The sequence below is a fragment of the Macrobrachium rosenbergii genome, chromosome 59, assembly GCF_040412425.1.
Source record: "Macrobrachium rosenbergii isolate ZJJX-2024 chromosome 59, ASM4041242v1, whole genome shotgun sequence".
Classification (NCBI taxonomy): domain Eukaryota; kingdom Metazoa; phylum Arthropoda; class Malacostraca; order Decapoda; family Palaemonidae; genus Macrobrachium; species Macrobrachium rosenbergii.
In genome coordinates, this window is record NC_089799.1 from 6,667,708 (window position 1) to 6,680,207 (window position 12,500).

Consider the following 12,500-nt stretch of genomic DNA (forward strand, 5'->3'; position numbering starts at 1 on the left):
GTTTCTTTAGAATATAGTACGTATAATTCACCAGTATGGCCTGTTGGCCCGGCGTGTTGCATATAAATAAGGAGAAGAGGGCACCGAAGCTTTCAAAATCCAAGCTGAGTTGAAAACGTACCTAGCCTAGTGGCCAATGCTCTCTCTCTCTCTCTCTCTCTCTCTCTCTCTCTCTCTCTCTCTCTCTCTCTCTCTCTCTCTCTCCTCTCACCTGCAGGCGATTAGCAGGAGAGTCGTGTATATGAAAGAATGGGAGCAGGCCAGGCAGGATGACCGAGACATCATCACTGCATACACAGCGTGGAAAAACACTGCAGTGGTTTATACGTGGGAGGAGGAGGAGGAGGAGGAGGCGAACGTGCGTGACTAACCCACCTCGTCGCGTGATCTTTGAAGGGGGGAATTTTATTATTTCTGTTTCATCGATTCGGGGCACGTTCGTTCTGTGCTCGCCTTCCGCGGCTTACTCTTGCCAATATTTTAAGTGATGGAGCCTCGTTGCTCTACGCAGCGTTCGCTAATGCTCTATTGACGAGGAAAAAATAAAAAAAATAAAAAAAAAGATATTTTGAGGGGTAACCCTTACTGAGGAATTGCCACGAATGCCAAGGATACATGTAGTATACATTCATACATTCGTACATACATACAGGAACAGGTGATGAATACGGTCCGCATTATCGTGATGACGTAGGGCAAACACGACAGAGTTGTCGGAAAAATATGACATTTTCATTCGTCCCCAGAATTTTCCTTTATGCGCTCCTTATAAGGTACAGTGAATCAGAAAATGAATATGAGAGTGTTTTCCATTCTTTGACTGAAACACCCTACACCGATAAGATATGGAAAGAGGAAACAAGTAAAAACTGCGCCGAAGCTTCTTCGGCGCAATCGAGTTTTCTGTACAGCCGCTAAAGTGTATAATCAATGCCACCGAAAATGGATCTATCTTGTGGTGGTCTCGGTATAATGCTGTATGAGCCGCGGCCCGTGAAACTTATATCGTTACCAGAAGCACGATTATGGCTATCTTTAACCTTAAATAAAATAAAAACTACTGAGGCTAGAGGGCTACAATTTGGTATGTTTGATGATTGGAGGGCTGATGATCAACACACCAATTTGCTGCCCTGTAGCCTCAGTAGTCTTAAGATCCGAGGGCGGACAGAAAAAGTGCGGATGGACAGACAAAGCCGGCACATTAGTTATCTTTTACAGAAAACTAAAAGCAAGATGATAATTTATAAAAAAAAAAAAAAACTAGCGAAACAACGAAAAGACGATTATAACAATCAGAGGAGAAAATCAAATGTATTGCTAAATGTTAACAAAAGATGTCAACAGGAAACTGGGCAAATACCTTGAATATCAAGCCTTTTTTTCCAATTCTGGTTACTTGACTTATAAAGACTTCAAAATTTTTATCTACCAAGAGGAACCTGCCTGTATATGTAGACCCTCATAAATTTTGCATTACCATGCAATATAGCAGTCATTTTTATTTTTATATTTTTTAAATCAGTACTTCAAGCGCCACGAGTAAGTCGAATTACCTTTAGAAGTGAATAATGTGAAAGACTTGAAAGATTTTTGTTGGCAGTACAAATTCCACGATGTCTAAAAATACACGCGTCTATCTAACTCAAAATACCTTTTGAAAATAATACTATATGTATCGTTTTTTTATTTGATTTATTTTCGAAAAAATAGCAGAGCCGTCCCTAAAACAGACATTGCCAAAATAATCATTAACTTTCTTCTTTGACATATAAGTAATAATCTTAAACAAAATTAGTATTCTCCTAACAGGAGTATATTATGGGAATTTTCCTTCATTTTTCATATTCGTTTATAAACTCGTTAAACTTCTCCTTTTCGTGAGATTTATTTTAATCTTTTATTTGACGTCTTCTCTACTAAACTCACCTTAATAAAGTTTTTGAGTATCTGTGGGAATATTTTAACTAATTTACTTGACGCATATAGTATGTAAATATGAAATATAAAAACACCGTATCGTGCTTCTCAGTTATCAGTAGAAGGATCCACAGTAATACTCTTGTTTAGCAAGACGAAATGTACTTATAGGAATATTTACGAAGCTTAAAGCTTTCGTCCATCCTTCTTTGGGCTTGATCACTAGATATGTTACGCATGGTGCTCCATATTTGGTGACGGATCTGACTGAGAGAACGCTTCCTAAAAGGGAAACGGGTATACACTCTTGATATTTCGTTTCTGTATTGATACATATTTTTATGTATTTGTTACAATCTTCTCATTGCACTGATGTTCAAACCTTGAATTGCAAAGTTGATCTGAACTTTTCTCTTCTTGGTTCCATCGACATAGATCATTTTTAAACGCTGTGTTCTTGTAGCTTTCCTTCTTTCTTCTTTTATGTCTTGCCTAATAAGGATACCCGACACATAGAAAATAACAAGAGCAATATAAAAAGGAAGATTTAAAAGGCAGGGTGACGGGACAGGCAAGTACTGTATATGCCCATGCCTAGCCCAGATTAGAAGGCAGTGAAAAAACAAAATGGATATTCACTGTCTCTCAAAAGGAATTATCCAGCGCTTATTTCCTCTCCTTCTTCTCCTCCTTTTAAAGTCTAATCAAGCATCAGTCTACCTTGCAATGAGGCTACTGAGTCTTATTAACTCGTGTTTGTGTGTGTGTTTGTGCGAGCGCGCTTAAAGGAGCTAAAACCAGTGATCTTTGCACTACGGCTTTGGGACCATGCCCCCCCAACCCCACCCCCAGGACTACCCAAACACCAGCCCGGCATCCCAGCCCCCTTCATACCCGCGGGCAATTTACACTGTGTATTAAACACTGACGTGTTGGATTCGTAGTGTATTTGTGGTGTATGTTGCGTGCGCAAAGATACATTCGAGGTATTTGGATGCATGTGTGTAGTGTGTATATGCGATATATATATACATGTGTGTGTGTATTTCTATATATATATATGCAATATATGTATATGTATGTGTATATATATATAAATATATATGCATATATATATGTACACAAATATATATATATATATATATATATATATATATATATATATATATATATATATGTGTGTGTGTGTGTGTGTGTGTGTGTATATATTATATATTGATCGATTGACTGGGAAAGTAAGATAGGTTATAGAAAAAGTGAAACTAAGGACAAAGAAGGAGTGTGGATCAAGGGTTTATCATGAAAAATATGTGAGTAATTTGAAATTACGGGGGAGAAGCTGTGCATGGCTTAAAAGGACGTAGATGAATCCTATGATAGAACTGACAGAGTCTGTTGAGAATGCATGGCAGAGAAATTAAGTTACAGAGTGCCAATGAAAATCTTTATGATGGGTATGAAGCATCTGATAGAATATGTAGCTAGGAGAGTGACTGGTTAGGTGTAAAAGTTTGTTTGAGACAAAGATGTAGTTTTATGGATGGAGTGATGAGAGAAGTTAAGGAAAAAACAGTAGATATACTTGCAAAATTGTGAATGATGTGTTGAATAATTTATGCTTTCAGATAGTACAGGGCTGACAGCGGACAGTGAACAGAAACTGCAGAATCTAGTGAAAGGGACTGAAAGTTTTTGCAAGAGGAAGAAATCGATTGTGAGTAAAAGAAAGGTTTTAGGAGTAAACTTCAACAAGGAAGATGGAGTAATGAATGTTAATAAGACTGGTGTCGCTCCATCATTACAAGACTGTCGTAACTCAAAAATTTGAAGTTTTGCGTTACATAGCTCATAAGATTGCCCATTTAATTCTGCGTCTTTTGGTAATAAAGTCGTAAGTCTAAGTGCATTTTGGCCGAGAGATGGCGCTGGGAAGATTTTAAGTCTAAATCAAAATCTCGGTGCAGTTATAGGATTTTGAAACTTTAAAACGCTTCTCCTGAAAAATCAAGATTTTGGAGTTACGACAGTCTTGTAAAGATGGAGCGGTGTAAGAGGGGCAGTGCTTGATTGGTATGAGTAGTTGTGAATAATTATAAAAGAGGATGGTAGGATCGGGGAAGAGATGAGGCGCAGATTAGTCAAAGCAGCAAAGGTAGCAGAATGTGTGCAAAAGATTGGGGAGGGCCTTTATATCCAGAAAGGGGAGAGAACGTGCAAGAATGGCTAAGAAAAAAAAACTGTGTTAGGGAGATAACTTGACATGCTGTTAATGAGCATTTTGTGCATGTGTGAGTGTGTGTGTGTGTGTTTTTTTTTTTGTGGCAATTGATATTGTGAATATCCTCTAGTGAAACTAAATGTGACATTGATTGATGTATTTTTTCTCAGGAGCCACCATCTGATAGGATTAACAGCTTAATGATATATATATATATATATATATATATATATATATATATATATATATATATATATATATATATATATATATATATCTTTATGTATATATACATATATATATGCACAAGTGTATGTGCTATTACAAATTTAAATATATGTGTATATATACACATTATAAATATATATGTAATATATATACACACATATATATATATATATATATATATATATATATATATATATATATATATATATATATATATACACATACATATATACATATATATATATATATAATTACCGGCATATATCTGTACCGCGCACTCTGTAATTATGTATGTCTATCTAAGCGTAAAGCATGTATGTACTTAAACTCCAAAGCCTTTTCTCTCCTAAAAACAAAGTATATATATATACAGTATATATAACTACCTAGAAATATGTTTCCTTCAACTAAAAATTTGGCTGATTCTCTGTAAATAATAGACCTGTGTACTTTTTATATATTATCTCTAGAGGAGGACATCTTCTTGAAAGAAGAACTGGTCTCCCGCTCACTCTGTGTAGGCACTTTCACGCCGAGATTGTTGCTCTCAGTACGACTTTTCCTCCTGTTCCTTCTTCTTCTTCTTCTTCTTCTTTTGGCATCTCTGTCTCTCCAACACGGCCTTCTTCTCTGCCACTTTGTTTCTCTCTCTCTCTCTCTCTCTCTCTCTCTCTCTCTCTCTCTCTCTCTCTCTCTCTCTCTCTTCCTTCGACGCAACTGTTGCATAGCTTCTTCGTAGAAAATAAAAAAAGTCATTCATGTTGTTTGACGTCACCCTTTCAAAGTTTCTGGTAGAGTTGTTTTCTCAAAGAACCTCGCCCACAATGCAATTGGCTCAGCCTCACGCGAATGTAAGGAGAAAGGTGTCACGCAGCCCCCTAACCACCCACCTCCACCCCCACCTACCCCCAAACCCGCTGGCGGAAAAAGAAAAAAAAGAAAAAATTATACTGCCAATCAGGTTCTTCTGTGCCCGTTTGTCAAGACATTTACTCCTCTTACATTATCTAGTGCGGATGAGGTTGCTTATTGTGGGTGAGGTCACTATGTGCTTCTTTCTAAAAGCAAGTCAACGCCACTACATGCCAGAGAAGAACTAATGCCGAAGGTAAGGTGTCAAGAAAGATAAAAAAGAAAATGTGTTCTCTTGGTTGTGGTCTATTGTTTATGTTGTGTTCTGTGGCAATCTATTGTCCAGTCGTACCATTGAAATATGTCTGTTCAGTAGTACTCTGATGTACATTTACCGTAAGCTAAGATTATTTCAGCCGTCAGGGTTTTTTTTTTTATTTCAGAATATGATCATTTGGCACTGTAGCTTTTATAAATATTAAGCTATTGAGTAACTTACTGATGAAACACATAATCTGTTTCATTTCCTTCCAGAATTTACGCAACTTTGAACTCTTCTTTCTTTGTTGGCTCAAAGAATAGAGGAACATTAATTTCATTCTTTGTAGAGCTTGACGTGGCGTCTCTTAAGACGTTTGAATAATTACATAATTATTCAATGATCTTGGGTTGTTTTCATGTCTCTGATATTCTGCTAAAGAAAAACTTGAGCAAAACAAACTACAAAATCATTATTTTGAAGATGTGTCCTAATCACAAGGATCATGTAATGAAAACAAGTAAAAAATGACCGGAAGTTTCTTCGGCGCAATCGAGTTTTCTGTACAGCGTATAATCAAGGCCACCGAAAATAGATCTATCTTTCTTTGGTCTCAGTATAATGCTGTATGAGCCGCGGCCCATGAAACTTTAACCAAGGCCCGCTGGCGGCCTATCCTATATCGTTGCCAGAAGCACGATTATCGCTAACTTTAACCTTAAATACAATGAGGATTGCAATTTGGTAAATTTGATGATTGGAGGGTGGATGATCAACATACTAATTTGCAGCCCTCTAGCCTCAGTAGTTTTTAAGATCTGAGGGCGGACAGACAAAGCCGGCACAATAGTTTTATTTTACAGAAAAAAACTAATATAAAAAAGTATATCTGAAACGTTTGCTAATGGCTACGAAGTAAAGTTGGGTTCTATTGATCATGTGCTTCATGTGTCTGGCATTCCATCAGTTTCAGACTCTGTAGCGTCTGAAATTTAGTCCATTTCAGTGCTCGTGGTGACTGAAATTAGACTTGAGTCTAGTTGCTAAGACGCCTGAAATTTGGTGGATTCCACGAAATAAAAGTGCTTCCCGAAGGAAGGCTATTTAGACTTTTATACTTCTGAAATCCATACCTTCATGTACGCAAGCGCATCGGACAACCCTATGCCTACAAGAGAGAGAGAGAGATGAGATCAAAACTAAGGAAGCAATAACCCTTAAGAACTGGGGTGAGAAGGGCATTATTAAAATAAAAAATGATCATGAAAAAAAAATGAGTCCTTCACTTGACCATAGAGAGATTAATCTCCCTCTCAGCCTATCTCATAACCACCCTTAGACTCGTTCTTCTCCTAACCTTTCAGTCTCCCGGGCTGTTATTCCTGAAAAGAGTTGCGGGTAGCGAGGGTGTGGCAATATCCGCCCTCTCTCTCTCTCTCTCTCTCTCTCTCTCTCTCTCTCTCTCTCTCTCTCTCTCTCTCTCTCTCTCTCGTATCCTTGTTCTACCTACCACGGTGAAAACACTTCTGGGTCCTGCCATGCCATCCCCTTTAATACAATCATTTCCCAACTCGCCATCCACCCACTCACATCATTCTCCAATCTTTCCTTTTCTTTTCTTTTTATTTTTGATTCTTTCCTTTTCTTATTATGGTGTTTCTCGCCGTGTTTGCTGGAATTCCGGCTTCTGTCTTCCCCTTGTGCTGTCTGTCAAACTTTTTTTTTCATTATCCTGGAACGGTTTTTATCCTGTCTCTTTTTCGTTTCTCCTTAAATCTACAAATGACTGATCGATATTCTCTCTCTCTCTCTCTCTCTCTCTCTCTCTCTCTCTCTCTCTCTCTCTCTCTCTAACGTCACATTCCAAAATATATTGCATTTTGCTTCCTCTCTCTCTCTCTCTCTCTCTCTCTCTCTCTCTCTCTCTCTCTCTCTCTCTCACTTCACATTCCAAAATATATTGCATTTTCCTCCTCTCTCTCTCTCTCTCTCTCTCTCTCTCTCTCTCTCTCTCTCTCTCTCTCTCTCTCTAACGTCACATTCCAAAATATATTGCATTTCTCTCTCTCTCTCTCTCTCTCTCTCTCTCTCTCTTTAGTTATCTCAGCCTTTCTCCTCTCCAAAGTTCGTAGTTGATATCATCTTAACTCAGCGCCTAGACTCACTTCGTCCCTAGAATACCTACCTACGGCGTTTCAACCCTATACCTTTAATTATCTTCTCATTCTACGTCTACTTTCAGTCTCCCTTCACCCTTGTCAGTCCTCGATACCTCCCTGTTCATCAACTATCTTCTCATTTCTACTCTTACTCTTCAAATCCTGCATACTTGGCAGTCTTCGATTTCTCCCTTTTCATCAACTATCTTCTCATTTCTACTCTTACTCTTTAAATCCTTCGTACTTGTCAGTTTTCGATTTCTCCCTTTTAATCATCTTCCGCGCGTTCCCTTATTTTAATATATTCGCATTCCGTTTTCGTTTTCAATCCAACTTTGTTCGCCCTTCTTGTTCCAAACTCATTTGCATCTTCTGACATCGCTCTCTCTCTCTCTCTCTCTCTCTCTCTCTCTCTCTCTCTCTCTCTCTCTCTCTCTCTCTCTCTCTTGTTTCACACGTTTGTAATTACTCTTGTTGTTTTGTTCCTCCGTTCGCCTTTATCTTCATCATCATCATCATCATCAATGTCTTCCTCGTTATCACAAACATTATCATCGTTATTTTCCAACCCCCGTCATCATTTTCACCTTCATCATTAAAGGATTCTTTTCATACCTTCCCACCATCAGGAACTTGAAGCACCGACATTCATTGAAAAGCCCAGCATGAACCTGAGCCCTTCCTCTCTCTCTCTCTCTCTCTCTCTCTCTCTCTCTCTCTCTCTCTCTCTCTCTCTCTCTCTCTCTCTCTCGTGTGATCCAGCTGACTGCTTTGTCCTCATCAAGCGATCTGTTTATCAAGATGTTCTTCCTTACGTCTCCTTCTGGATGTCTTACTTTCTGCTCTCTCACGCTTGCAACACGCAAGTTTACGGGCTGCTCTAAGAGCAAAAGCCCGTGGTGCTAGTATAAGGCCAGCATAATCTTAAAAATTTCCACGGAAAGATTTTTAATGATGGAAATTGAATAGAAAAGGAAAACAGTTCGGAAGCATTGCGGTATATCCTAGTATAGGATCCTGTCATGCTGATATGAAGAAGTATTAGAGAAATTAAAAATTAATAACTAAAATGTGTCATATTTTGACAATTAATTTAAGCCCCAACAGTGACGTGATGCATTTACTCATGTCACTTGCTACTCGCCCTCATTATCAATATAGTAACAAGAAATAGAATCAACTTCTACAGCCTTCCCAATGTCCACTCTGCCTAATCTAACCACCTGCCCCCACCTCCGACCCCTTTTCCCCCGAAAAAAAAAAATCAGAATATAAAAAAAATTATATCAGAATATCAGAAAAAATCAGAATATCAGAAGACGAAGAGGTTTCTGACGTAGCATTCCAGAGTTTATGCTGGCGGGGACTTTGTCCGAAGCTGACGAATGAGTCCCTTTTGTTTAAAACATTGCAAACATTTTCTTTTTGTACCATTTATGTATGTATATATATGAGAATGTCGATTATTTCTTATAGAATTCTGTTAGAGTATGAAGATGTTTAATCCGTGTATTAGACAGTGATGTGTATGGTGCTGCAATATTTTGTAGTTATTGCAGACATACAGTACAAGCCCTGTTAATATTATTCCCTGCATTGTACAGTGCACTAGTATTAAGGGGTATAGAGACAGCTTGCACTGTTCTTGTAGATTTTGGGTAAGTTCAGTATGCAAATATACTAATCATCACCGTTTCGTTTCTCATCTAATTTTTTAAGTGCACCATTATGCATTTGAATCCGTCTTTAGAATCACGTCAAGGAGAGCATTCATTAGGACCGGCTCCATACGAAGAGAATAACGAGAAATTAAGAATTTAGAATATTTACCTACCCAGCACATTAGAGTCTGCCGTAACGAAGATTATTTCCTTCATTTAGTATACATTATTATTTCCCGCTACTTGCTTCAGGCACGATGGTTGTCCTTAAAACAACGACGCAAAAAACAGATTAAACAAAAAATGTATATCTCCGATTGGGGCAGTGAGAACAGGTTTCATGACACTCTTCCTTAATATTTTTTTTATTTCTTACCAAGACTCATGTTCTTGTATATCGGCTTTCGCATATTTCAGGTGGATTTTCTATCAGGTATTACGCTGCGCTTTTTTTCACCTTTTTCCAATACTCATAGGTTTTAAAAAGAAAAAATGACAAGGCAAAAATAAAAATATTTAAATTACATTTTCACTCGGTTCTCATTGCTCCCGTTTGCCGCACCTCTCGGCTGCAGTTCCCTTAGGATATGTTATGATGCACCGTTCGTTACGTTTATTATTTTTTTTTTTTATTTGTGTCGCTGTCGTTATTGCTTATGCAACATTTTTCATTTCTTAATCACTAGCTTGATTCTCTTTATTTTTTTTTTACTAGGGGTACTTGGAGGAAGCATTTCTCTCTCTCTCTCTCTCTCTCTCTCTCTCTCTCTCATCTAGAAGTGTACCATTGCATTTTTCTGTCCTTTTTCTGAACTGTACGATTTTGTTTCTCCTACACATGAGGCCACTACCTCCTCTTCCTTCTCCTCCTCCTTCTCCTCCTCCTCTTCCTCCTTCTCTTCCTCCTCCTCCTCCTCTTCCTCCGTCTCTTCCTCTTCCTCTTCCTCTTCCAAGTAAGCCCGTAAACAGTGAGGTATTTCCAACTAAACAGACCCTTCCATAGGACAAGCATGAGCGCTATGTCACCGCACTAGTTTGGCAAGATACTTCCTTGATTCATAGATTGCACAGTGAATAATTTAAGGAACTTCTGTGATTGAGTAAACAATTTTTGTCCCCAATAGATAGATCATGATTAGGTGAAAAAAATTCATTCCTGTGATTTAAACTTTTATTTTGTTGTACATAACTATTTTTTTTTATTATTTTGGTTTCAGTAAACGAGAGTTCTAGAGTAACTTAGATTGATATTAGAAGAAACGTAGTGTGCGTCTCACCAACTTTTATTTGCGTCACCTTTGGACAGTTAGAAGAGTTTTTTTGATGCACAGAGTATCAAGATTTTCCTTCCTTTCTTTCTGTACAGTAATCAATCAGACAGTTCTCACAGCTGTAAATAAAAAGAACAAGGGTTAATAAGGCGTTTTTACATGATGGTGATCATAACTTTTGAGGGAAGTTGGCGGACAATTTGATTAATGAGGAAGTTTGTTTTGGAAGTTTGTTTTTTTAGAATTGACGATCTCGCGCCACTTCGAAGCCGCCGACTAAAACCTCCGAGTTGACCCCTTTTTGCAGGGCGATGGAGACGACGACGATGACAACAAGCCTTTAGACCTCAGCTGGCCGGACACTTGTAGGAAGAGAATCACGTATATCATCGTCGCCCCCCTCATTTTCCCCCTGTGGCTGACGCTGCCTGACACAAGGACTCCCAGAGGTAAGTTCCAGTTGAAAGGAGAGGGGATGAAGTGATAAGTAGTATGTACCTTAGTTTAATGGACCTCAACTTGTTGAAAGGAGAGGGAATGGAGTGATAAGTAGCACCTCAGTTTAACGGACCTCAGCTTACCGGACCTCAACTTAAGGACCTCAACCTAGCGAACATTGTATACTCTTCAGCTACCATATTATGCTTATTTTTCCTTGAGCTGCGATTTTAGATGTGATATATTTTTAGATATCTCTCTTCTACTGAAGGTCAAGTGTAAAGCATAGTTCATTTTAGGTTGGGAATTATGTGGCATTGTTGTTAGCTGTAAGATTATATAGATATATTATTCAATTTCAGGCTGTAATAGAGGATCTTTGTTACTTATCAGCGTCTGTTAAGTTGAGGTGCTGTTTTGATATTTTTGAGCATCCAGCCTTCACCTATTAGAAATCTTTCTAATAGATTATATCAGGTTCTTGTTACATATAATCTAATAGATTATGTAACAAGAATATAATCAAGAATGCCATCATTACAAACTAATCTACGCCACTAATCATCTCTCTCTCATCATAGTGTATTTAAATAGTTAAATTTGATGCAACAGACAGAACAAAGGTATCATCCCAAAATGATTTCGCAAAATAATCTGCAGCCATAGAAACCAAAATCCACGTAGGAGGGCACTGCTGTCAGTGCACCTCACGCGGTGGACTGTAGGCATTACTTATGGTTCTTTGCAACATCCTTTCGGCCCCTAGCTGCAACCCTCTTTCGTTCCCTTCACTGTACATCCGTTCTTATTCTGTTTCTTCCATCTTACTCGCCACCTCTCCGAGCAATTGTTTCATAGTGCAACTGCTTTGAGGTTTTCCTCCTGTTACACCTTTAGAACCTTTTTACTCTCAATCTCCCTTTCAGCGTTGAGTGACCTCATAGGTCCCAGTGCTAAATTTTATACTCCATTCCATAAAAACCAAAAAGGAACTGCGACTAAGAGACGTCATTATCTCGAAATGGTTGAACGAAAAATCAGCGTAAAATGTCTGCTCAAATGTTTCGAAGTAAAGGGAACAGAGACAAAGTAGCTTATGCAAAAATTCAGCAAACAACACACCTAAGAAAATCTTTGCAAATGGTCATTGCAGATATCCTGTAGGTATACGAAATAAAAGAACCATACTGTGCACAGGTTATAAATCCTAGGAGGTTAGGAGATGATAATGAAAAATAAGGCTTGAGCAGTATTTAAAAACTCTAGACCTAGGTAAGCAAACATCTTCATGACAAACTGCTTTACAAACTGGGGACCCAAGATATCAGCAGAAAATGCTATGCGAACATTCCGTGTCCAAAACGACTAAGAAATAATCTCTAATCGTTAAGTCATTTTTAAGTCATTTTTCCAGCGAAAGGAAACAAAGACGTCATTTCAGAGTGTTTTTGCCCCGTAGGGAGATAGTGCCTTCAGTGCACCTCATGCGGTGCA

General features: G+C 38.2%; 1 protein-coding gene across 27 annotated transcripts in view; it reads left to right on the forward strand.

The window, feature by feature from the left end:
* The window catches only part of LOC136837694 (sodium/potassium/calcium exchanger Nckx30C-like), a 537,491-nt gene that overhangs the window by 512,462 nt on the left and 12,529 nt on the right, over window positions 1-12,500 (forward strand). For all 27 annotated transcript variants that reach the window (XM_067102582.1, XM_067102592.1, XM_067102587.1 and 24 more), the window contains one exon: window positions 10,876-11,017. In XM_067102582.1, coding sequence (XP_066958683.1) covers window positions 10,876-11,017 — 142 coding nt within the window. The remainder of the gene's footprint in view (window positions 1-10,875; window positions 11,018-12,500) is intronic.